Here is a 27,667-nt window from a genome sequence, read left to right on the forward strand (position 1 = left end):
TGTGTACATCATTATTTTAAAAAAAGTTTAATTAATTTTATATTTTTTGCCAAGGGAGTAAAACGTAAAAACGCGCCAGGTATCCAGATACTTAAATACGTTTTGGCAAAGGTGAACATTCTTACAGGTTTGGTGAGTCACACACCTGTAGTATATAGGGGTATTCCATTTTCGCCGTAATAATAAGGTATGTTGGCAACAATTAGACATGTAATTTTTGCCAACGCCAGTCTGTATTTTGGGACAATATGGAGAAAAATGTTTGTTTTTTTATATTTAGAACTAAAAACAATTGCTATCTCGATAAACAAGCCAAAAACAATATTATTGACATTAAAATTGTTGAAGAATTTTCTACACAACTGTTTTGTGTGTCACAATTATTTGGACGAGATTATCGTCGTACTACTTGTGACATCATCAAGCTGACTCCCTTCCGACATTTTTATATTCGGAAACATTTCTTTAAGATGTCAGATTCCATGAACAAGTAGAATTTTAACACATGCATTTATTTACTAACTAAAATCTTTCACAAAAATAATGTCAGTGAGCACGTTAGGGTGATCCAAAAAAACGAATATTTTTATTTTTTCGTGTCTCTCACGATAGTTTATCATGTCTTAAGAGCCCCCTCAAAAAATGAGGTCAAAAAATTTTTTTTTAGAGGTCGCTCAATATTTTTAAAAATTTCCAAAATCGTCAAAGAATTTTTTCTCGTTATTTCATCATTTTCTAGGTTGAAAAAAATCTCGATTCTGAAAATTTCAAATCGATATTTTAATTTCTAAAGGTCACTCATAATTATTTTAATTTTCAGAGTTGAGCGACCTCTAAAAAATAAAAAAATTTAAANAATAGTAATAAATCAGGAGACACTTAAAAAATCTCTCCAGGAAAAATTTACCACCGCACCGAGTATCAAATATTTATAATTTTTTAATTTTTTAAAATTTAAGTGTCTCGTGATTTATTTCTGTTCTTTTGTTCATCAAATTCAATAAAAAAAATTATTAGTTCGTTGATATTTATTTTTAGAGGTCGCTCAAAAACATTTTAGGTACACTAAGTAAATAATTACGAGTGACCTTTAAAAATTAAAATATCGATTTGAAATTTTCAGAATCGAGTTTTTTTTTAACCTAGAAAATGATGAAATAACGAGAAAAAAAATTTAAAAAAAATTCAATTTTGGACAATTTTGGAAATTTGGAAAAATCTTGAGCGACCTCAGAAAAAAATTTTTTGGAGCTGATTTTTTGAGGGGGTTCTTAAAACATGATAAACTAACATATTTTCACAAGAGACACGAAAAAAAAATTTCGTTTTTTTTGGGCCACCCTAGAGCACATGTATAAGGTGATGTGAGATGCTTGTGTTGACAAAAATTTAAGGTTTATTTGTTTAACTTTTCAGTACATACAAATAGTAAACTCGCAATAGTGAACTTCGAAGTATTGAAAAGAATGTCTGAAAATGTTTTTTGCCAACAATTCACGGGTCTTGTATCACAACAACATTCTTTCAATTCACCGAATCTGACCCTAATAATTTTTTTCTCGTCAAAGAAAACAACGAAAGCGTTTTGTTGACAGACATTAGTGGTAGTACTAATAGTTCGACAAATGTGTTGAAAACCGTTTCATAAAGTATATTCCTAAATTGTTATGAAGGGCTGTATACTAGCAATGATACACTACCTCAGGAGTAGATCCTTTAGTGGTTAGAAGAATAATATTTGATGGTTATAATATGTAGCTTTTTTACCATTGGCGTTGCGGATACTATTACCAGATTATGTATTAACATAATTTATTTAAAGTAACTGCATTTATATGACTTTTAAAAATAAATTAAAACATACTAAAGAGAAAATCCTTCAAGTTCATTGTCTGCTTGTGAGCTGTGTCGTAGTGAGTGTTGAAATAATGAACTGTTGATGTGATGTTTATTGTCACATCTAAAACATAAACTCATTTGCGACATCGTTTATCATTATTTCGAAAACCATCTGATGGTCATAGTAAGACTGTGTCGATAAAGTTCATCGATCAGTATGCATCCAATATTTTATGCAACTTCAATTTAATATTTCACAAATTATATATTGACTAAAAAATTAGGACCCATCCTCTTCAAATGATATTGAAGATAAGATTTTGTCAAGTATTGCCTTTGTTTTTATTACTTCTTAATGTTCAATACTGTCCGAAATGATCAATTTTTATGCTTATTTAAAACTGTGTGAAACATGTGTTGAAAGTTTTATTTATTTCTAAGGCTCTTTATTCAAAATAAATTAAACGTAATTAATGGCATTCTTTTATTTCTGTTAAATTTATAGGTAAGTAGTTATCAAATAAATTCAAAATTGATAAATGTGAGTTTTCCATTATAACTTATTTTAGAAATAAGAAGAAAAGTCCAATTTCTCACAAGTTTGACCTCGAAACCGGTGATCTATTTTAAATAAATAAAAGGATTGTGAGTAATTGGACTTTTCTTCTTATTTCTAAAATAAATTATAGTAATAGTTACCAAATATTTATCATCTATTTTTGGTATTTTATGAACAAAAAGTACCTGTTTGTTATTTCATACCATTAAAAATTTTATTCGTGGATTCATTATCAAATACATATATGCAAAATGAGAATATAGGTACATTTAAATTTATATTTCCTATTTATTTGATCGCACACTGCTTTTTTTTCAGCTTCATAATTCAAATCATTCAGATAGACTTTTAATACATTTATTTGTTATGTTAGAAATTTCGTTATAAATCTTTTCCAATCCGATTTTTTTCTGGCAAATGAATAAACTTTTACTGGTTCATTGTACCAAATCAATATTTTTCGTTTAAAAACTAAAACTAAAGGCTGTTAGGTATATTTACACACATCAGTGCTGCATCAGTGCGGTGTCAGTTCAGTATCAGGTCGATCAGTGATCAGCGAGTGAATTTAAAAACCTGTTATCTTTTAATTAAGGTGCACATTGTATGAATATATGAAAATTTATTAAAATTATTATTAGTATACAACTTATATTAAAACTAGTTTGTCGTAAATAAATTAAGTTACTTACCGTCTACTCTTACTTCTTTTTCTATCATTCCTAATATTACTTTTAAAACTATATATTTCTAAGCAACATACAACAGAAGCAAAAATTGAATCGCGTCAGTTTTTTAGTGAAAATTACAAAAATATCGTTGTCGACGTATTTAAAAATCCGGAAAGAAGACTGAAGCAGTTGTGACAGTAAAATACGCCACTGTGCCGAATGTGTATAAACAGGTCAATCTAAACTCTAAGCAACGATATTTTATTTTTCAGTGACACTGATACAGAACTGATACGACAATGATGCGTGTAAATAGAGCTTTAGACACCAAAATCTTTTATCACTTAAGTTTTTGTCACAGAAAAATGTGTGATTTTTATTCAACGATTAATATAATTTTAGAACTAATACAATAAAAACTAAATAGTGACAATCTCCTATCAGAACATTAAACAATAATATAAGTAATGGATTTATGAGAAAACTATTGGGAAACTGCATAAATCTACTGGAAATCTACTAAAAATATTTATTCATGAGACAGCTCTAATTTTGTGACAGTACAAATGTTCATCAATTAAAATTTAAGATAAGTTTTGAGAGTACCTAATCCAAATTTTTTTTATTTCATATTTAAAAATATTCTATTTCTATTAGATTTCAGTGATATGTATATGTGATATACAATGATATTTGGCTGCAATAATATAATTAATAAACACAAGTAAATTTAGAATTTTACACGTATTAAAAATAAATCGTTGCACTCGATGACGATGTAGTGGAAAATAGATTCTCGATAAAATTCATTAATTTTGCATTATGATGCTACGCGGCCTTCATCGAAAACATACCTAATACTATTTCTTAAATGGAAGTATAATAAATATGTTATTAATGTTGCTTTACAGAGATAAGGTGAAAACCTTGTTTCTGTTTTACTTTATTAATGTTACATGAATGAGAATGGTCTCCAAGGATATTTTGTTTTTAAACTAATTATATTGTGTGAAACAACTACTCTACGAACTGAGAACTGATACCCGACCGGCACTAAATTATACCTGCCACATCTAATAAACAGCTAAAATCTTTTGGTCACTAGATCATATTAGCAGGTTGCTCTCTGCCAGTTTGGAAGCATTGAAGGCCTAGGCATTGAGTACCAGTGTCCTTCTTAAGATGTAACACATTTTGTACCTTATATCTCGCCCATACTGAGATTTTGTTTCTTTCCTATAACAGTAATTCTTCCAGGTAGAAGAAAGATTTTAAATATTATCCGCTGTTTATTCTACCAATGAAGAGAAATCACTTTGAATTTGTAAGACATTATTCCAAATCTTATTGCTTTTAACATTTACGAAAATATATTAATAATATTTCTGAACGTTTTAAATTAGTTCCAGATTGTTGTTGCACAAACATTTCTTATACTTTTTTAATGAATTTGACGTCTATAATAATACTGTTACTAAAGCAAGAAGCTGAATTTAAATTCTCATCAAAATGCTCCTAAAATTTGGAACCTACCGTGCCTCATAGCGTAACCGTTTTCACTTTTTAATTTTAATTAAATTTAGCTCATGGCTATTAAACTTACCTTTTATTGTGAAAATCTTCTTTTATGAATACTTCTTAAAATTTTAACTGTTTTTGTTAAGTAAGTACCTACTAAATTAATTCTTAACTTTTAAATAAAAATAAAGTAATTGTTTCATTAGTGCAATTATGAATTATACTTAATTTTATAATGTTAGACATTTCATTTAACATCTGCTTGCATCGTTCATATTTAGTAAGTTAATGAACAGTTCAATTTGTCATAATGTCTGCCGTATTAATTTTTAGCCATTGCTACTAGCATTCATGATCCGTGTCATAAAAATTTACTCCCACCGAAATTATATTTCGGTAGGTAAGGTTACTGAACTCTAAAAATATTCCAAAATAAAAACTGAAGTAATAAGTTAATAACATTAATTAACATAATAACACATATTCGATAAAATCCTTTTGAAAGTTTATGTTTCCTAAAATTGGCTTAGTTACAATATTTGCATAAGTATACATTTAAAGAAGTAATTGAAGACTTTGGAGCGTAAGTTCATGAATTTGAAAAATATCATATCAGCTTAAAAATATACTTAATTATTCTAGTGCAAAGTAGAATTAACAAGATAAAATCATGTGTATAATGCTATAAAATGGTCTAATAATTTAATGTTACAAGTCATTTTGTCTCGTATCTGTTTTAGCTATTTGATTTGTCTAAAATATTATAGTATACAGCTACTTGATACAAAAAAGTCGAGTACAAATAGATGTGGTCAAAATAATATCAGTTCTTCATATACATATTTTTCATAAGGACCTTCGTTAACAAGTTACAGGCTATCAAAAGTGAAAATTAAAAAGTTATTTTTATTTACAGTCTCTAAAGTGTAAACCATTAACATCAGCATGATGCAAATTTGGTGATCGATAACACATGCGTACAGCTTGTTTTTGATATTATAAGTGAAACTTCATTATGCTCAGAACGCCAGGGACGGACTATGTTCAATGGTTAACAACCCAAAACTTTTGCATAGATGACGATCGCAATCTGCCTATATACATATATCAAAAATAAGTTCCCTGTAGAATTTACCAACGATAATACCCTCTTGGTTCAACTCGGTAAAATTAACAATTTAGGAAATATTTGTGATTTTATGCCACAGTGCACATCGAGCGGCGCATCCAACATTTTTTGTTTTTAATTTTTAATTGGACATAGTTACTATGTTAGAACCGTACATATTTTTAAAATAAGAGTCTAGAAAATCTTGACAAATACACTTTATACATAACACAAAATAGAAAAACAAAACAAGAATAAGTTAAAGTAAGTTAAAAAAATAATTTAAAAGAAAAAAACTACATTTTCAATATGGGCAAAAATACATTTTCAATATGGGCACTTTCCACTTCCACACACGAAGTCTTAAGTCTACGAATGTTATTTGTTTGTACACGAAAAAGCATTACTGGGGTATGTCTAATATTAGCACAATGGAAATTAATTTCTTGTAGCAATTCATCCTTTGTCTGTACTGGGGTTGCGTACACTAACTTCCCGACGGAAGAAGTCCATCGGGTTAAAGTCTGGAGAACGTGGTGGCCATGAAATTGGGTCTCCTCTGCCAATCCATATTATTAACACAATGGATAAATAATTTCGTACATCAATATTGACATGGAGAGGAGCCCCATCGTGCATGAATCAAACGATTCTTTGGTGTCTAATCGAACATCGTCTAATAGGAGCTGCATATTATTTTGCAAAAACTCCAAATATTGATGTCTATTCAGATGTTTCTTAAAAACATATGGAACTATTAAATTATTACCTTTTTCGTGTATAAACAAATAACATTTGTAGCCTTAGGATGTGTGTGGAGGTGGAATGTATCCACATTGAAAATGTATTTTGATAGTTTTATTTCTTTTAGATAATTTTTTTAACTTTAACTTATTCTTGTTTTGTTTTTCTATTTTGTGTTGTGTAAAGTGTGTTTGTCAGTAAGATTTTCTCAGCTCTTTGAAAATATGTATGCTTTCAACTTAGTAATTAAGTGCAATTAAAAATTAAGAACAAAAAATGGAGGAGGCGCCGGTCGATGCACTGTGACATAAAATCACAAATATTTCCTAAACTGTTAATTTTATCGAAGTGAACCAAGAGGGTATTATTGTTGGCAAATTATTCAGGGAACTTATTTTTAATACAGGTAGATTGCAATCGTCATCTATGCAAAAATTCTGGGTTGTTAACCATTGGGCCTAGTCCGTCCCTGGCGTTCTGGCCATAATGAACTTTCACCTACAACATCAAAAACAAGCTGTACGCATGTGTTATCGATTACCAAATTTGCATCATGGTGAAGTTACGGGTTCAGAGACTGTAAATAAAAATAACTTTTTAATTTTCACTTTTGAGGGCCCGTAACTTATTAACAAGGGTCCGTATGAAAAAAATTTATATAAAGAACTGATATCATTTTGACTTCATCTATCTGTACTCGACTTTTTTGTATCAAGTACCGGGATAGCCGTAAGTAAAGTATGTATACAGGGAGTTACAAATTAGTAGGCCAACCCGTTATCTCTGCAATCACTGGAGTTAACAATGAAAATCATTTTTTAAATTTTAATTTTTACACCCTGTATTTTGAAAATGGGGCTCCGAAATGAAAAGTGACATAAGAAAAGTCTCATTATTTTAATCCAAAGAATATGTGGTTAACGGGTTGACCTACTATAATTGGTTATACCCTGTATAATAATTTTGTATGAGAAAAATCTTTCTAAACTTCGACTTATCTCCTTCTACCTTGTGTAAATTTAAAATTAAAAAATGAGTCACAGCGCATATTATCATTAACGTAAAATCAAATGTACTTATTTATCCAAATGATATGACAATAATAAATTCTACCTAAAAAAAATTTTTTTGTGTTTCCTTAAATGTATTACTTACCCATTTCTCGCACCAGGGTGAATCGACTTCACTATTTTTAACAACTAAGTAATTTAAAAGGGTAAAGATTACGTACAAATCGTTAACTTGAAACTCACATTATGCGGATGAAATTTAATTTTTATCCATATTCTTGGAGGTAAATCCACCGATATACAGGGTGATTCAGAACTTATACGAAAAAAAAATTTGAATGTACTTTTCTAAGGAAAGAAATAAATAAAATTTTTATTTAACATTTTATAACAATTTTATATCGGCAAATTCAACTGATTTTACCGCTATTGTTATTATTAATTAATAAAATTAATTTGTGGTTTGAATTAATAAAATAATTTGATATACCTGATGTTACAACTGTTGAAAATTTTGTCCATCTACATGTAAACACATTTGGGCTACGAACTAACACAAATGTTGTCTTGCTTCACCATAAATTAAAATAATATCCATCAACTCCAAGTTGCTATACATGTAAGCCATTTTTGACACTTGGAAAAGTGTTGTAATACCTACTAAAATTCAGTATTCGGAATCGCCTGGGGCCACGTGGAGAGAGACAGAGAGGGCGAATTGCGTACAGCGCACAACGTGACTGACGCTAGAGACTACAGTAGCCCAGCGATGTAAGGGTTTTAAATACTACAACCTGGAATTTTTTTCTCGGAAGCTATAAGGATTTTACAAACATTTTTTTACGATATTGATTCCATTTTTCATGAGGCATCTATTCCCAATTTTTTTCGGATAAGTTGTGAATCACCTTGTATACCTAATCAAAATTGTATCTAGTTATGTACACTTCAGATTTCTTTATACTCTTTTCAGTAATAAAAAAAGATATGGCAACGCAAGGAGAAACAATCATTCCATTTATCTACATCAATTTTCATAATTTTCAAACCCATGAAAAACTAATTTTTCTAATTCAACTGAATATTTTTTCTTGTTTAAGTGATGCTATAGTGTACATCTTAAAAGTGACCAGATACTTCACAAAATAAATAATAAATAATAATAATACTTCTTCACAAAATATTGAATTTCGGTTGTAAATCATAGAAATTGGTATAATACTAGATTTTAGTTATGATTATTTGCCCCGTCTTTATGAAGTTACATAGGCACGATTTTTTGTTTTTATTACTACAGTTACGTCAGATTTTCTTATATCAGAGACGTTACTTTGTATACCTACATATATAGTTTGTCAAACTATGTCTTGGTTAAACAAATTAAAAAAAATATTTTTCGGGCACGAACTACAATACATAATTCCAATGATATTAAGAACATTCACTTTTGAGTTATTATGGAGTCGACTGATGATGATTTTGCGATCGATCATGTACTTTGTGCTTGGTCCATATATAAAACTGGAATTCTAACTACACGACTGATGATTCGGTCTAAATAGACATTGTCTTCAGCTAAAAATAATTAGTCTTAAAGCGTTATGATTGTCATTTAGTGAAGTCAATACTTCCGGGTGTTGTTGTAGTCTTCTAATTATTTCTGATGTTGCGTAGAAACTACCGGTATAAGTAATACCCGCAGAAGAAATACAGTGGCCAGCGTGGGCGACATAGACAACAATGAACTAATCGCCTAAAAATCGTACAACCTCTACTTATATCTTTTTTTGTTTCAGAAATAGAGACCTATTTCCTGACAATTTTTTAGATAAAAGGATATTTATTTTCATAATTTTGTTACATTTTAATACTACTTTGAAGTTGGAATTCATTGAAGATAAAATAAATTTAGAATCACGCAACTATTCTAAATATGCAATTAAAAATTATACTACACATCTAAATTGACCTTACATATGAAAACGCAATTCGTAGTTAATTATACTCGCTCGTCTCAACCCTGACACTTTGTGAAAGTGGGTTTCGATATAACGTTTGTGAATTCTTTGATATGAAGCCAAATCATTTTTTCAAGTTTAAATTCTTGCAGAAATTGAAAAGACAAGGTACCTTGCAGACGTATTTGTGAGCAAAATGTACAGTGTTAACACATTTGTCACGAGTTTCGCTTTCAAAATTTTATGGGGCTAACACTTATTTTGCAGTATTACAAGTACGACTTAATTCAATGTAGTATTTTGAATTACTACATTGAATTTTATGTATAAAGAAAAGTGTATTAGTGTATTAAATTTCAAAACAATAGTGTATTTAGAAGAAACAAGATCTAAATTCTTCATGAAAGATATAACTTATGTATAATATTTTATTTTATTTAATTGATCGATTGGTTCAGTAGAATTATTGAAATTAAATTTTATTATAGAAATCATTGCAAATACCTAGAAATTAATTTAAGTAAATAATTTAATTAAATACTGATTATAGAATACATCATACAGTAATCTCTAAAAATTTAAGTAATGAATACTTACAATATTTAGTGTTCAATATTTAGACCGTTTATGAGTAACGATTATTTACATTCTTGGTGGATAATAAATATTATTTAATAATCATATTCACGAGTAATGGTGTAAGTATTCGTAATAATTTTTCTGTGAAATTGTGAATATAAGAAAGATTATTTTTCTTATTTAATAAGTATTTAACCACCTATGAAAAAATTTAAAAATATATAAAACAAACTGTTGCGACAAGGGACATTTTTGTGAAAATAGTTTTGCCTAACCAAAAATTTCATACTGAAAAAGCAGATCAATAGAAAATATAAAATACAGATCACTATGTATCGTGCATGTTTTCACCATTTTTTGTTTTTAATCTTTAATTGGACATAATTATTATGTTAGAACCGTACGTATTTTTAAAATAACATCCTGGAAAATCATACTGCATGCTAATGTAATTTTAACTAAGAAAATTTGACAAACACACTTTACACATAACACAAAATAGAAAAAGCTAGAATAAGTTAAAGTAAGTTAAAAATCTAATTTAAAAGAAAGAAAACTATCAAAATACATTTTCAATATGGGCATCTTCCACCTCCACACACTTCCTAAGTTTACAAATATTATTTGTTTGTACGTGAAATATCTAATTTTTTGTAGCAGTTCATCCCTTATCTTTATCTGTAATAGGTTGAGTACACTAAACTTTTAAGGAATTCCCACAGGAAGTCTATCGGGTTAAAATCTGAAGAACGTGGCGGCCATGAAATTGGGCCTCCTCTCCCAATCCATTTAGATACATTCATGAATATTTTGGGCGAATATATGCATATATTAATCTTTTGTATTGATGAATACTGCTCTTCTCTACCGATATATGCCTGCTATATTTTGATATTATATTTAGAGGCACATCGTAGTAAAAAATGTTAAATAAATTTGACATTACTGTCACTTGTTGCTATGAATCATTACCAAGTATACAAACAACACTGAAATTATAAATTCGGATCCGAAGTAACATCTCAACTACTTATTTTAAATTCCAGTAAATTTTAAAGTAGTAGTGGCATTTCATTTCCAACAAAAGATTTGAGATTCATTGGCGTGTCTGCAGAAATAGTGACGATAATATAAAGCTTTATAACGAAAAGCAATAATTTGCAAATACTTTGAGAAAACAATTTACTAAAATGTTTTGAGCATTGGAAAGAAATATATGCAAATTAAATCCACATCCATCCCTACGAGGGGGTTAAGCCCATACCTAAGATCAAATAACGAATGTGAAAACACGTAGCCTTGTATTTTATACTACCAAATATATAAATGTAGGTAGATAAACAACATACCAAAAAATATATTATAACTTATCCCTCAAAGTATTGAAAAACACCTACAGACCATTTTTCTATTCAATGCTTTTGCCTGAAATTTGTTACTCAGTAGTTTTTGAAGTCGCCAATCACGAATATATTACATATTTTAGCATTTTACTAAAAAATGTCCCGGTAGATCAGTTATTGGGTGCAGATTCGGATTTAGCATCAAAAAATGTCTGGTACAGAACTTTTTTTTTTGTGTGGCTGTGTAATTGTTTAAAATGTATACCTATAATTTTGCTGAGCACAATCGAATACGGTTTATAAAATTCTTGTAAAGACTATCAAATATTTCAATTTCAATGTTCCAACAGCTTGACTTTTCCAAATTAATTTCATTGTACAGGCAGTCAGATTTTGTTAAATCTGGAACTCTGCGAATCAATTAAGAGATCTCGTCTGATCCGTTTATATGTATAATGTTGACGAAAATCATTGTTTTTACTATTTGGACTGGAAATAGTGCTATTTTGTATCATTCATTTGCTAACGCAGAAATATCAAACAAAACTCGAATATCTCGCAAGTTATAAAAAATATAGCATAACTTATCTCAATGAAGTTGAAAGAAAATTAAATTAATTGTAGTAAATATATGTAAATATTTTTGGTGAAACATCTTTATTGTTGCATCATTACCTATATTTTTTATGAAGATAGATGACTCAAAATAAAAGAGAGGGAAAAAACTATTTACATAAATAAAATAGCAGTTACCATATATGCAGATGCTGTAAAAAGATTTATTTATATGCAGAGTCTTCAGAGGCACTGATGAATGAATAACAGCGATTTACCTTCAGAATGAAGTTTTCAGCGGTTTTCAGACGTCTATAAATTGCTATTTAATCTTTTCTCCAATAGAGCGCGCTAATGGTTTTTGAATGCAAACAACTGCTGAAACTATTTATAAATTTCTGTATCCATACGACGGTGAATGAAACGATTTTTTAAAATTTTATTTATGAATCCATTTTTAAAGTTCGCGGACTTTTCCACAATAACAAAGCCAAGGTGATTTTCAATAATGTTTATGATCCGGTTTTAAAAATATACCTACTGCAACTTACTAACTTGCAGCATTGCACAATTCTGTGATTTTGTACCTACGCATTTAACCAACCACCAATAGAAACTTGCTTACAACAATTTTTCTGTTGTGACTATGATCAAAATAATTTTCTTTGCTTTATATTTAAATGATAAGAGTAGCCAGTACGTGCTTTTGTATATTATCAAAGTTGGGGGAATTTTTAGACACAATTTTTCTGGCATATGTAATTGGAGACTTGCCAGACGTTTAACCTTTTGTCGGTTTTCTGTTTTGTGCCGCATAAAATTATTAAAAGCAGCACTTTGTGAACAGATCATTAATAAAATGCATTTTGCCTTTGTGAAAATTAATTCAGAACATTGTTCCGATCGCTCTTTTTAACAAAATAAGTATACTAGAAGGAATGAGATAAAAGAAGAGTGGTTTCAAACTGAACTTTTATTTTTGTAAATAAACTTTTATATGTTCTAATATCTTACCTATTAGTAATTATATCACCTATCTATTTCTCTAGCAAGGAGAGTACCTAAATGAATATTAATTTAATGGAAAAATATTTTCTTTTAAAAAATGTGTGTTTTTCAAATAGTTATTTTAAAAATACAGTACAATTCCTATTGAATTCACTACAGCATAATTATAGTATCCGAAGAAAAAAAATATCGTACTGAGGTGTTTTAATTAAAAAAAATTGCAGAGCCACACAAAATTTTGCCACAGTATAATTAATTGTAATTGATGATAATAATTGTCTTTGTCTTGTATCAAATCCAGGCTTCACACATACGTTGTTCGTGAACGAATATTTCCTATTTAGGCAATTTAGCAGTGGGGACGAACAATATGTATTCGTTGGCAAATATTCAGAATGTTCATCTTGAGAAGTAAATCGACACAAATTTCGGCTCTACACATGTGTGTAGTGAATATTCAATATTCGAGGAAATTAATTGTTTTGTTTCCTTATTTTTCTAAATTATATCTAATAATAGGTATATAAATAATATGTAAGTAAATAGCACATTATAAAAATTTTATGTAAAGCTACATTACATTAGTATAATTGATTATTTTTTTTACACCACCGGTAGGTAATGTAAAATTACATCTAATAATAGGTATATAAATAATATGTAAGTAAATAGCACATTATAAAAATTTTATGTAAAACTACATTACATTAGTATAATTGATTATTTTTTTACACCACCGGTAGGTAATGTAAAATTACATCATTTATATATTTATGGCATTTAAAGTGTAATTTTACTAAGAGACAAGAAAACTACATAGTATTTTTAACAAGAAAAGAAAATCTATGCATTATTATTTTGTAATATTTTAAGAAAGAATTTTTTTTATTACATACTTAAATATTTATCCAAGACAGATTACGACGTACTTAAGTGAAGGGAAACTAACAAATAAGAAGATTTATTAATGCAGTAAATACTCTCCATAGAGTAAATTATAAATTTCTGAATTAATAAAACAGTTTTCTTAACATAATAATATAATGAAAAACTTAGTATAGAAGGTTTAAATTAACGAAATCATTAAAAATTAAATAAGTATATATAAAGTAATCTCTGTAAAAAAACTCCCTACTTACTTAAAGGATAAAAAAATATATTCTGCCGCCGATTGACGTTAAAGGCATAAAAGAAATATCATACAATTTTAATGACATAGAACAAATAGTTTTGTAGCATTAGATCTTGTACTTTATTGCCTAGTTAAATAAATAACTATAATTTTACACAACTTTTTTTAGTGACGACTTTATACTTCAATGTTTAAATTTAAAAATGAGCTACCGTATAAAGCTTGCATTAATCTTAGACTATTTTAACTATGAGGACTAATTAAATAAACAATATGTATTTATCTAAGACAAATTTTCTTCCATAAAATTGGCTTCTAAATTAAAATAATTAAATATGTATAACGTATTTTTTGGGAAAAATTTTACTGCGAATATGAAGACTTTTTCTGGATGAAAATTTTGCCCTACTTCTCGCGTCCTGGTGAATTTTGAGGTGGAATCTTTGAACCATTTCGAGAGCAATGACCTCTTAATAGCATTAAACTGAAAATAAAATATAGTGTAAGTAAAACGATAAGTAAAATGTGTCTTAAATAGTAAGCTACAATCTGCATGTCTGGGTGAAAAAATCAGGCAAAGTTCAATATGATTATTATTGATGTTTATCATACTCTTAGATAACTTTAAATGAAGATGTACCTAAAGATTTATATAATTTACACAAGTTGTATTATTTATTTACCTCAGTGTTTACTTATAACGTTATATTTAGGTTGATAAAATGCTGTGCTGTATTATTAGGCCATAAATGAATCTAAACATGCCTTATGAATAACTACCGCAGTTTTCTACACGCATACCGGGTGATAACATGATTAATCTGATTGGTTGAGCCATTTAGGTCATGTAAATTTACACTCTTATTCATATGTTTACATTGCATATAGTAAAAACATACAGAATTAGGAATAATACAATTTAAAATATAAAAGTACAACAGGTAAAAGGTGAGAATACATCGCAAAAAGAAAATATACCCAAACGTGTAATTCTACACAATTTATAAGGTATATTTATATTTTTTCTGTATCAATTACAAATATATGTATAAAAATCCTACGTAAATTTACACAATTTTTATCGGTGTACCTGTATAAGAACAGACTAGTTTAGAAAATGTGTATACATGAATATTCTTTGATTTCACGAATATTCGTCTGCGTAAGTGTGGGACAGGGGAAACATTCTTTCATGTATATTTATGTTATCATGATCATAAACAAATTTAATGCTTTTCGATGATATGCAATATATTTTTTATTAATCTTTTACTTAGGAATACGAAGAAACTAATAAATATTTGCCAACATAAAAACTGATCTAATTAGACCAAGACTTTTGATTTTATACTGTATAATGTAAATTAATGTTTGATTAAATTTTAGGTTGCGTTGCCATGTTTTAGTAATATGGAGAAAAATGGCCTCTACAATACTTCACTATTTATAGTATTTTGTTTGAAGCTCCCAAAATACAATGTAACCATGAGTATGTTGTTAAATTCGCAAAATATCTATTTATGTGATTATTAAGTACAAGATGGATAATACAATTAATGAGTTTGTTTGCAATATTTGGATGAGTACCTACATAAAATATCTTAATATTCTTGCTTTTCATAATACTCTTTTACAATTTTATACGTAAAACATTTTGGCACTAAATTATTATTTATAATAATAACATATTTTCAGTATATTTATATGCATTCATTTTTCCTTTACGAAGTTTAATAAATAATTTTCTGAGTGTATATAAATAATAAGGATGACTTTAAAAAATTTACTTATGCAAAATTTTTATGAAATTTTCCTAAACAAATTTTGGTTCCAAAATAACCATTAATAATACCTACGTATTTGGCAAGTATCAGTAGTTGCTTAATAACATAAACAGTTCAGTACACTTGTCAACACTTTCTTTCATGTAATTTCAGTAGTACAAACAACGAAAAGTCAACTCATGTAGTAACTCAAAATAGTTCAAATATTCTCCTTTCAAATTTTGCAGCCAAAACTATTATATGTATATAAAATAATGCATATATAACTGACTTCAAATATTAATCAGAAAGTATTACCTTGTATTTAATTAATAACACGGATTTAGCGAAAAGTCAAATGTTTAAATGTAATCCACTCAAAATTTGGAGCCAAAATTTTTTACGCATAAAATTGCAAAAGGGTATTATGAAAAGCAACTCATGTAGAATATTAAGATATTTTAACTAGGTACTCATCCAACTATTGCAGCCAAACTCATTATTTGTAATATCAATCTCATTAACAAAAGGGTATTACCATGTACTTAGTAATCACATAAATAGATATTTTGCAAATTTAACAACATATTCATGGTTAACATTGTATTTTGGCAGCTATAAACAAAACACTATAAATCGTGAAGGATTGTAGAGGCAATTTTTCTCCATATTACTAAAACATGGCAACGCAACTTAAGATTTAAGCAAATATTATTAATTTAGAATATACAGTATACAATTAAAAATCTTAGTCTAATTAGATCAGTTTTTTATGTTGGCAGATATTTATTAGTTTCTTCGTATTCCTAAGTAAAAGATTAATAAAAAATATATTGCATATCATCGAAAAGCATTAAATTTGTTTATGATCATCCATGATAACATAAATATACATGAAATTTTCATTAAAAATGATTTCCATAAATATTTTATTTTGTAATAGTAGATATTTAGTCTATCTCTAATACAAGTTTTTCGTCCTATTTTGTTATTTCAAGTGTCCTAGGAGGAGGATCACTGAATTTAAATTTAAAAATAGAAATCAATGAACTCCATATTTTGAAAATGATTGGATTAAACGAACAAAAACTAAAATGTTGGATTTAATAATGTTACCAATACAAAAATATTGAATCTCTACTTGCATAAAATATAAATAAAGCTTAAATATAGTTAAATTCAGTTTTTTCTTTTCAGATTTCTACATTGTTGTACTGCGCAATATCTGTATAAAAATATTCTTTGATGAGGTAACGTTTGGATCGGCTTGACAGATAAGACACGAAGTTTATTCTTCTGCGCTCTTTCATCTATTTTATACATAAGAGGAAGCGGGATATTTTAATAGGTACAACCAGTTCCGTGTATTTTTGTTTTTTTTTTCTGACCCAAAAATTAGACATCATCTTCGACATTTCTTTTTTTAACTTTTTTCGTTCTAATATGTAATTATAAGTTTTAGATCCCAGACTTTTAAAACACTAATACGTAAAATATAAAATCTTTTAGTTAAATGCAATTGTGATAAATTCAAAAGATGTAATTTAATAATTCCCTTTCACTTTTTTCCTTCTTTTTTCTTAGTTCAAATAAAAATTGAGTTGAATCCATTTGATTAGGTATATAAATCTTAAATATTATAAATTTTTATAAATTTGATATTATTAAATAAAACGAAAATAAAAAACATTAAGTGAATAACCTTAGCCTTAGCTAGAATCTTATCTTTGACCCGCCCCTGTTGTTCTCGGGATAGCCTCCATGGGGTGGGGGGTTGGGGGGACCCATTATTAGAACCCCTTGGTTATTGTTGGTTCTAAAACCGATACAAACGGAACTGCTCCTTAGGTCGCAATCAACTCTTCCAAACGTTTCGCCGTTCTTCATTGCCGGCATCTTCAGAGGTGACTTGACCGAAAATAAATCTTGATGTTGCAGATGCATTCGCAAAAATTAAATTTTTTATGTATAAAATCTGTTTCTACACACTGGATGATGACTTTAATGGTAATTGGTCAACACAAATTTGTCAAGTACATTAAATTGCACATATCTCAACACTATCAATAGAGTAGGTATTTTGCAGGATAAATAAAAATGGCCAATAATTACTTTATGTTCGTGCATAATAAATCTTGATACCTGAAGCAATTTCTATCAGATATACATTTTGCTTTGATATAAATTCAAAAATAAGGACATCAATTTTACTTTAGATGTGAAATGATGTTGGTAATGTGCAGTTTTTAATGGGATAAACGTCCCCTAGATCTAAAAATAATGTAAATTTCTAAATCTTTCATGGGGTCTTTTCTGATTGATGTTCTAAAGTTTTTACAATCTCGTTTTCGTACTATTCGTATATATTTCAACTTTTAATTGACATCTCTACAAACATTTCTAAATTTACATCAATATGTTACGTACCTACTAATTTCTGTGATTATTAATTATAAAAATTAAACATTCTCAACACAGCTCTGCATTAGTTTCATAAGTTGGCTGTAGTCCATTTAGTGGTATCAATATTTTTCATATTCCTTAATGCCATTCTGTTTAATTTGTCGATTAATTATTAGTGGTTTGACAATATTTCCAATAAGATCCAATTAAACATACTCGTTTGTTTTATTTATCAAAATTTTGAGTATACTAATCTATTTGCTACATTTTGGTTAAAAAATTAGACCAATTCATAGATACTTCCTCAATTTACAAACACTTTAAATGCAAGTTCTGTTTTCGTTCTATGGTTTATTCAGTGTTTCTAGAAATTATTGCCTCAAATTACATAAAACTAGATATTGCGTCCTACCTACACTCATTAAAGAAATAAATAGCTAAATTGAAAAGGAAATCATTGCTGTTCATGAACCATATCTTTCACCGTACTGAATTAAACAGTGCGTGTATTTAACGAACTTCTGGCAAAACAGTTAGGTACTTAGGTGAACATACTTCTATATCATAATGTAAGGCAAAATGTCTTTATTTCTGTTCCGACGCAGTCATTGGAAAATCCATTAGATGGACTGTACCTTAAAAACTAATTTTATATTATCAAACATGAAGTGAAGTGAACCTATCATAAATTAACATTAATAGTTAGTCTATAGTAAGTAACTCACTATTTCAAAAATATACTTTTTTATTCCTAAAAATGAATGGACTTTTTAAAATTAATATTATAAAAAATAAATTCAATGCCACCATGTATTTTTTTTCTACAAGCTGAGCTGGTTTAAAGATAATTATATTTTTTGTTTATTAACTATTTTCCTCCCCGTGAAAAAAAATTCAAAAATTAATCAAAGCAACCCTTGAGCTAAATTGATCATTCAAATGTCGTCTTGCCTAATAAAAAATCTCACATTCAATTATAGTTAAAATAGTTTAATAAAAAAAACACTGATTGATCCAAGGCACAAGGGTTTTTAAAATTAATTTTTTCATAGGTAGAAAAACAGAGAAAAAACTAAAACGGTACCACCTACAAAAAAATAACTTCAGACAATACGGTAATTTAGTAATTTTATAAAAAAAATTTCGAATTAGATGTCTACTTAAAACTCATGAAAATAATTATAACGGGACGACGGAGCACTATTCCATCGTATTCTTACAAATTTCAGAAATAGTTAAGTGTTTCGACACTGATATCTCCCTTAATTCTGTTTTCGGAAAGAAAATTGTTGTGATGTTAAAAAAGTTGTAGATAACACCTAAAATTTGAGACAAGTGGTCAATATATATTTATATCCAAATCATATCTTTATAAGTATCACACACAGGATGTAAAGATGTGTAATATAAGAACATGACGAATATCGCCTCACATAATCCTAATCGTTCTACCAAATAAGAAGTGGATCTTATTTGCGGAAGGGCGAAATGGGCGGTGACTATTAGACGTCTTCATTATAGCCATCTTTCTCTATCGCACGGATTTGTATGACTTTCTTCATCGCTCTCACGACCTTGTATTCGTTTATTCTTTGGCGTGTTTTTAATAACCGCTCCCTGAGCAAACCATCACATACTGAATAACAATCACTTATTGAACAGTCCAAGTGGTGTGCCGTGACATGCCTTTGAATGGATTAATATGTACCATCCACATGATACGGCAGTACTTTTAATAAATATGTGTACTCCGACAAAACTACCTACGGCGGTTTTAGTATATACAGCCTGCACATAATTGCTAGATGAGACAAAAACATGATAATATTCAATATGGTATAGTTTTCAAGTACAATTTTATAACAAAATATTTATATGTGTAGGTAGTAACAATTCGCAGTATAATTCTATTATAAATTACCTAGGTATTTCAATTATTAAAATAGAACGGTACTTACCTTTAAATGAGGTCTTGGATCATTAAACTAACTCTATTACAAAAAAATCACCAAGATTCCGATATTTAATTTCATTTTCAAAGCTGATAGTAGAATAGATACATGGAAAAATATGTATTTAAAAATTCACACAATTGTGGCAATGTTAACTATAGTTTATATAAAAAATACAATACAACAAATTACAATTTGTGTTTATACATTTCCAAAAAAATGTGTATTTAAAATATTATGTTAAATATATTCACTTTTAATAATTATCTTAAATAAATACTAATAAAATTTCTATATTATAGTTTTTGCCACGTTACTGTTGAAAATATTTAAAATACTTTTGTAAATGTCTACAAATTTTCTAAAAATTATCTTAGGGCATTGGAAAAATATAAACCACCAAGTTATCTCACATATAAATTTTATTTAAATTATGATATTAAAAATCCCTAAATCTTAGCGTCACTAATATTAATAATTCGTTTATAATGAACAATGACAAACCGTTATGTCTACGCTCCCGGCAATGCAGCAGCCGTACCAACGTGAGGGAAATAAAATTACTATTCCAAACAAAATTACTGGCCACGTGGCTTGTAATCATTTATATGAAGGCTCTGTACAATCTTGAAATAAGTCACATTAGTATTCAAGTGCAGTCAACAAGCGAATTTGGCAAACACTGTTACAGATGCTTACAACCTCTTGCATCTTTAGCTAACTAGTGCCAATAAATAACAAATTTTAACAGTCATATCTTCCAGTTTTCAAGAAATTTGTTTAGGTGTTGTAATTTGTTTCATATTCAATAAGAACAACACGTATGCATATGTGACAGAACAGAACTGAAGCTAACTAATCTAATATAATGAAAGCGTAAAAGCCTAGCTGTAACAAAAAACTATTATGCATATGTCAAGGTCAGATCTACCTAAATATTTTTAGAAAAATGTCTATATAGATCTTTAAATAGAAATACAACATTGTGGTAAAATAGGTTTTATTACATTTTTTCAAAATATATACAACTTTCTACTACAAACACAGAGGTAAATAATATAAAATGAAAAATCCATAATTAATTACCTCCTTCTAGGTAATCACAAAACATACTATTTAGACAGGATATTAAATGAAGAGTATCCACAGGCAACATTTTCTCAATCATCCTCGTCCCTTAAAATTTTCTACAAAATTTACATACTAAATTTTTTTAAAAGAGATCGCTTCATGGAAGTGTAAGTTTTACAAAAAATATATCTAGAACAACAATATCATATATTTGTAATACTTGGGACATACATCTCTATATTATTTTTTTCTGGATTCTCATTTTTATAATACCTAAGCAATTTATTTTTAGGAAAGTTTAAGGAAAATTGTTTATAAAAAAATATTAGTAAGTTAAAACGTAAATTTTCGAATGAATCGTAAATTAAACATATCCGCAACAGAAAATAAAAGATCCAGCGTAAATATTTTTACCAGCTTTTATTTAATCTGAGTACCAACCAGTGAGGAGTCTGAGAATCCTAAAAATAGTAGGTGCATTAAAGTGGTTTATAAAATTAAAATAAAGTTTATTATGAAATATATTTCCGATGACACGAAGAATAGCACCACGAGTTGTTTCTATTTATTAGGTAAGAAAAATGTAATATATATTGACTACAGTGGGATTTTCATCTTAAAATATATTGTTATTAAACCTGGATATAAACAAATGAATTATATACCACGTGTGCAATGAGTATTTAAGTGAATTTGACCGAGAAAATACTCAGTTTCATTTTTGCTCTTAAAGAAATAATATCCGGTTCAGAATACGTGGGCACCGATTGCCGGTCTAGAATAATTATGGCCGATATTGTTTGTGTTTATACAACCAACGAAGAACCTAAAAAGATCAAAATAAGGATGTTTACAAGGATCATTGAGGTAACTTCGTTTATTCCAGAGTCATAAGTTAAACTTCACTGTTACTTTAGATCCTTTTGATTCATGTGAAAAGTTAAATTTAGTGCGTCATGTTTGTGAAAATCTGCTCTTCAAAATACAAGAGTACGGCGTAATTAGTCGTCTTAAGCATTATTCCGTATTTTTAAATTAGTGGCTCTTTAATTAGATTTAGATATTATATACGTATACGAACCTGATAATATTTAACTTTATTCTGACGTTACGGGTTGTGTTGTACAATACAGATATTTACAAATGCCTGATTAATTCATATTTATGTTTATATTTTGTGTTTACTTAGTTTCTGGAATGTGGAGTACAATAAATAGATATCGTTAATTTAAATTCAATCTAGTATTTTTAATATAATCGATAAAATAACAAATCAAATATATTTTTCTATGGTTTTGGATATTTTTCTTTGTGAAAATACAGAGTTACTGGTTATTTTAAGATTTTAAGCAATGAAAAATGAAAATATAAATGAACGGGTTTTGAAAAAAACTGTATTCTTAAATAAATATTACGTCAACGCTTTCAATTTTCTTAAATTTATGTTCGCTTAATTAAAAATATTCAGTAAATTTGAAAATGAAGTAAAAGGTGATTGGAAACTGTCTTTGCTTCTGTTATCAGCATACATAAAAACAGGAAACGACGAGTAAACATTTGAGTTATTTATAACAGTATGTAATTAAAACGTATCCAAATAATATAACTTAACTATAGTCTCTCCTTTTTTAAAATAATATTTTTTAATATTTGCTGTATTTTAAAGGCACAAAGGAAAATTTTTAGAACTAATTTGAACTAGCTTCTTAGATACTGTGGAAGTAACTTCGAATGTTTCTTCTTGCTTTTACATCAATAAAATTTAGTGGCAATTATGACTATTCCTATATTTTTCCATATAGCACACCAATGAATGTTTTTATTTTCAATTCCATTTTTAACTCATGTTTAATTTAAGGAAAATATAATGTAAAATAATTTAGTCAGATATCGATGCCTAGTTATTTAGGAATTATATCTATGCAATGAAATTATATTTTGCATGAATGATCTACAGATTATGGTTTAGATAATACTACATAATTTATTAAGTTATAGTGTGGTACTAATAAAAACCTATTTTACAATAAAAATGTTCAAATTGCTATTTTATTCTTTTATAAACAGTTAGGATCAAAGAATGGCCCATATTAATGAAAGTATAATTTTCAAAATTTATAAAAGCTTAGTATCATTGTATCGGGTGTCCCAAAATTCGCGCTAGATTTGAATTTTGCGATATTTGTGCGGTACAGTGTTGTCAACGAAAAAGAAAAAGGCAGCGTGACAGGTTTGGCAGCTACAGTTCGCAATTTTCGTACAAAATATGATCGGAACAGTGACAACTTCATCAAGTGTGAAGAGATGAACTGAAAAACTCAGGGAGACTGGATCAATTGGTGATCTTAAACAGTCTGGCCTTCCTGCAACAAGTCGTTAAACACAAAACATCGAAACAGTTTGTGAGCGTGTTGCTGAGAGTCCAGAAATTTCAATTCATCACTGTGGTCAAGAACTGACCGTTTCAAAGATTTGCATTTTCATACATACAAAGTTCAATTGACTCAAGAACTGAAGCCTACAGTCCACGCAGTCTGAAGAGAGTTTGTTGAATGGATTATGGAACAAGTGGATGCTGATTTTTTTGCGACGAGGCTCATTTTTATCTTGATAGCTTCGTTAATCGATAAAATTCTCGTATTTGGGATTCAGAAAATCCACGAGTGTCTGTTGAGAAACAAATTTATTCACAATGTGTAACTGTGTGGTGCGGATTTTGCGTTCGAGGCATCATGGAACTATTCTTCTTCGAAAATGCGGTTGGTTAGTCAATAATAGTTAATGGTGTTCGCTATCGCGACATGATGATCCGGTTTTTTGTGCCTAAATTGCAAGATATGGATGTAAACGACATATGGTTTCAACAAGACTGTGCCACATGCCATACAGCGAGAAGAACAATTCAATTCCTGCACGAGCTATTTCCTGGTCGTGTAATTTCCCGCTTTGATGATCAGAATTAGCCGCCCAGATAATGCGACTTTTTTCTTTGAAGTCTAAGGTTTATGTCAACAAGCCTACGACCGCTCACGCCTTGGAGGAGGAAATTGAATGCTGTATCAATGGAATTTAGCCGTTTTTATGCAAAACGGGCATGGGAAATTTCTATAAAAGAGTGGGTATGTGCCAGGCCAGCAAAACTGTGAAGGCCATACACCCGATATGCTATTCCATACATAAACCTATACTGTATACTTTAATGAATCAATAAAGAATTTACAACTTTTAATTAAAAACCTGTATTTTCAATTAAAATTACTTCTTGCGTGAATTTGAATTCTAAATAAATATGTAATCTTTCCACATAATATTTTATAGTAATAAACCGTTATTGAATATTTTAAATTTTGGAAACAATTTAGGAAGCAATTTGTTTTCCAAACTTTGAGGAAAAATACTGAACAACTGAGGTTTTGCAATTATCAATAAAGCATGGCATGCTTTCATTATACTGTAGCTTATTAAAGAAAACGAACAGAAATCTATTTTTAAAATGTATTCTGGAACTACTTGACTGATGGCGCGTTTAATGAATCACTCGTGTCCTGCACCGCCGTATTGCCTCAGATTTTTTTTGAGCAGTAGATACTTTGCCAACACTAATTTATGACCGACTCCATGGCAACAGAATTTCACCCAAATACGGAAAAGCTTTTGCATGAGTAATATGGCTATTTGTAAAAATTATTTGAATAAATCTATTACGGATATGAAAATACTGGAATGGAGTTATTGTACAAGGTGTCAAAGAAATATGTAATAAACTTTGAGAGATGGTATTCCTTTAAAATGTTGTTAGAGGGGAGGGAAGGGGATGAAATTAATATTTTAAATTTTATTTTACTAGAACTGTTAACGAAATACACAGGGTATTCACGAAATGGTGTGCAATCTCGAATTTGGTACGGAAAAATAGTGTCACACACAAGTTTACATATATAATAGTTATTAGCCCTTAAAATTGAGAATTGTACCTTTTTTGTTTTTCTATAAATTTAGGTAAAAGCTATATTACCGGTAACTAACTGGGTAACCTTGGCAAAAAGAATAAAAACCTTGTTTTTATTTTGTTTGCCATTTTTACCTTTCGTACTTTGTAAGTGATGAAAATGTGTTGAACTAAAATATATACAGGGTGGGCTATTAGTCTGAGAAAGTAAAATAACTCCCTTGTTACTCATAATACAGAAAAAAAGTTTATATAAAAGTTGTACAGAATCAAGAAACTAAACTACAAAATGAATTTGAAACATACAGGCGAGTAAAAACAGGACACGCCAAAGATTACACTTTTTAAACGGAACACCCTGTATATTTTTAAACATATGAACTTCCGAGAATTGCTATATATGGCAATATAAACAGTTTATCATTTTAGTGCGGGGTTGCCAAGTTATGTAGAAAATTCTTCGAATTTTGGAAAAAACATGACCTAGAAGAAGTTGTATTAACTTTCAGCTACTAACGCTTGGAATAAAATAATTAGACAGAGTTATAGATAAGTGTTAGACAAAGTTTCCTATATTCTAATATCGATATTTTATACAGGACATTTTTTATAATACGATCATTTTTAGAAAGTTTAAACTTGATTTTCTAAAATTCTTCAAATGGAACACCCTATATTTTATTGTTCTATTTTATCCAGATATCAGACTACTTCAACTTTTATGAGGCATGTTCTATATCTAAAATAGTTAGTTTTAAGATATAGCAACATATCTGAAAATAACTTGTTTGAACTTTCTAAAAATGATTGAATTATAAAAAATGCCCTGTATAAAATATCGATATTAGCTAAAATATGAGTATTTGCTTAACATTTGTCTCTGTCAAATATTTTTGCTCCAAATAGTTAAAAATTAATACAACTTCTTCGACGTCATGTTTTTTCCAAAATTCGAAGAATTTTCTACGTAACTTGGCAATCCCGTACTAAAATCTTAATCTGTTTATAGCCATATATAAAATTTTCTCAGAAATCCATATGATTAAAAATATACAGGGTGTTCCATTTAAAAAATGTAATATTTGGCGTGTCCCGATTTTACTAATCGCACTGTATGTTTCAAATTAATTTTGTCCTTTAGGTTTTTTTGATTCTGTACAACTTTTATATAAACCTTTTTTCTGTATTATGAATAACAAAGGAGTTACTTTACTTTCTCACAATAATGGCCCACCCTGTATACGAAACAAGTTTTGATAGAATCTTTAAATTAAACACATCTCATTAAAACAACACTTTGTTAATAGCTGTAATGGTAACATTTTAGTTTATATTTTAAGCGACTGTAGTTTCCTTATAATGCATTTTAGAGGGTTTATAGTCTATCGTCTATCAACACAAATATATAATAGTTATACAAGGCAGTATAAACAGTAGTTACAATATAAAATTCAGCTTTGATACATGACTAATTATTATTAATATCATGCTTCCATCCTCCAGTTTGATGGAACTTTAGTTATACTTGAAGAAGGCTTAGTACAAGTTTTGCGGCTCTATGTTTACCAACGATATTTCTAAAATGCTATGGCTACTTAGATTCGTTAGTGGTGGTTTAAATGTGGGATATGGTCCGTCAAGCATAATAAAGACCACTTTGATGATATCTTTAAGACGGCCATCCAACATTTATTTGACCCAATGCCACGTTCTAATTTACGTACGCAGTTACCAAGTTAAAAATATAGCTCCTTGGAGAACAAATTATAGTAAATTCGTACTTTTATTACATTTAAATCTTATCTGGATGAGATAAATAATGTACCCATTAAATTTTGTTTTGGTATACATTATTTATTGCGTTATATTTTAGATTTTTTTGTTATATTAGGCAATCTGCCACCTCTAAAAGAAAATAAATGTTAAAAATCAGTCGAAGATTATTTCGTTGGAATTATTTCTGCCTAACTAAAAACGTGTACTAAAAAATTGGACAAATAAAATTAAATCAACACACATCTTTATCATTTCATATTTCAGAAGTTAAGATTTTCAAAAATTAATATTAAGTCAAATATCACATTTTTTATTTCTATTTATGTTTGCATAATTAGATATTTATCTACTTATAGCCACAGTAATTTAATGTATTTCTCTATTAAGCAATATGGATAATCGTAGTCCTTTTTACGTTTAATGTTATTACATGCTCTTGCTACAATTTTGTAGAATCCTACATACTAATGTTAGTGGCATGACGTCTACTGCGTTCACACTGAAAGAACAATTACTTTCTATTAAAATAATTGGTTGTTTTAAGTTATTTATTATACATTGAGATAAACCAGTTTAATTTAACAAAGATTGTTCCGTTGATCGAAATAAAGAATCAGTTTACAAAAGATTTGTCTATAATTAACTAATTAGATCTGATATAATCATTTACGATTTTATATCTGTTAGACGAATTAAAATAAATAAATCTTTAATACAGGTTTATATTCA

The 27,667-nt window shown here is 28.6% G+C and overlaps 1 protein-coding gene across 5 annotated transcripts in view; it reads left to right on the plus strand.

The window, feature by feature from the left end:
- Window positions 1–27,667, plus strand: part of LOC108914331 (tropomodulin) — a 145,943-nt gene that overhangs the window by 29,451 nt on the left and 88,825 nt on the right. For 4 of the 5 annotated variants that reach the window (XM_018720119.1, XM_018720120.2, XM_018720117.2 and 1 more), the window contains exon 1: window positions 21,945–22,080. The exons of the other annotated variant lie outside the window; for it this stretch is intronic. In XM_018720119.1, coding sequence (XP_018575635.1) covers window positions 22,000–22,080 — 81 coding nt within the window. In that variant the 5' untranslated portion in view covers window positions 21,945–21,999. Of the gene's footprint in view, window positions 1–21,944; window positions 22,081–27,667 lie in introns of those variants that run through there. 5 annotated transcript variants of the gene reach the window in all.

Source organism: Anoplophora glabripennis, unplaced genomic scaffold (genome assembly GCF_000390285.2).
Source record: "Anoplophora glabripennis isolate ALB-LARVAE unplaced genomic scaffold, Agla_2.0 scaffold792, whole genome shotgun sequence".
Lineage (NCBI taxonomy): Eukaryota > Metazoa > Arthropoda > Insecta > Coleoptera > Cerambycidae > Anoplophora > Anoplophora glabripennis.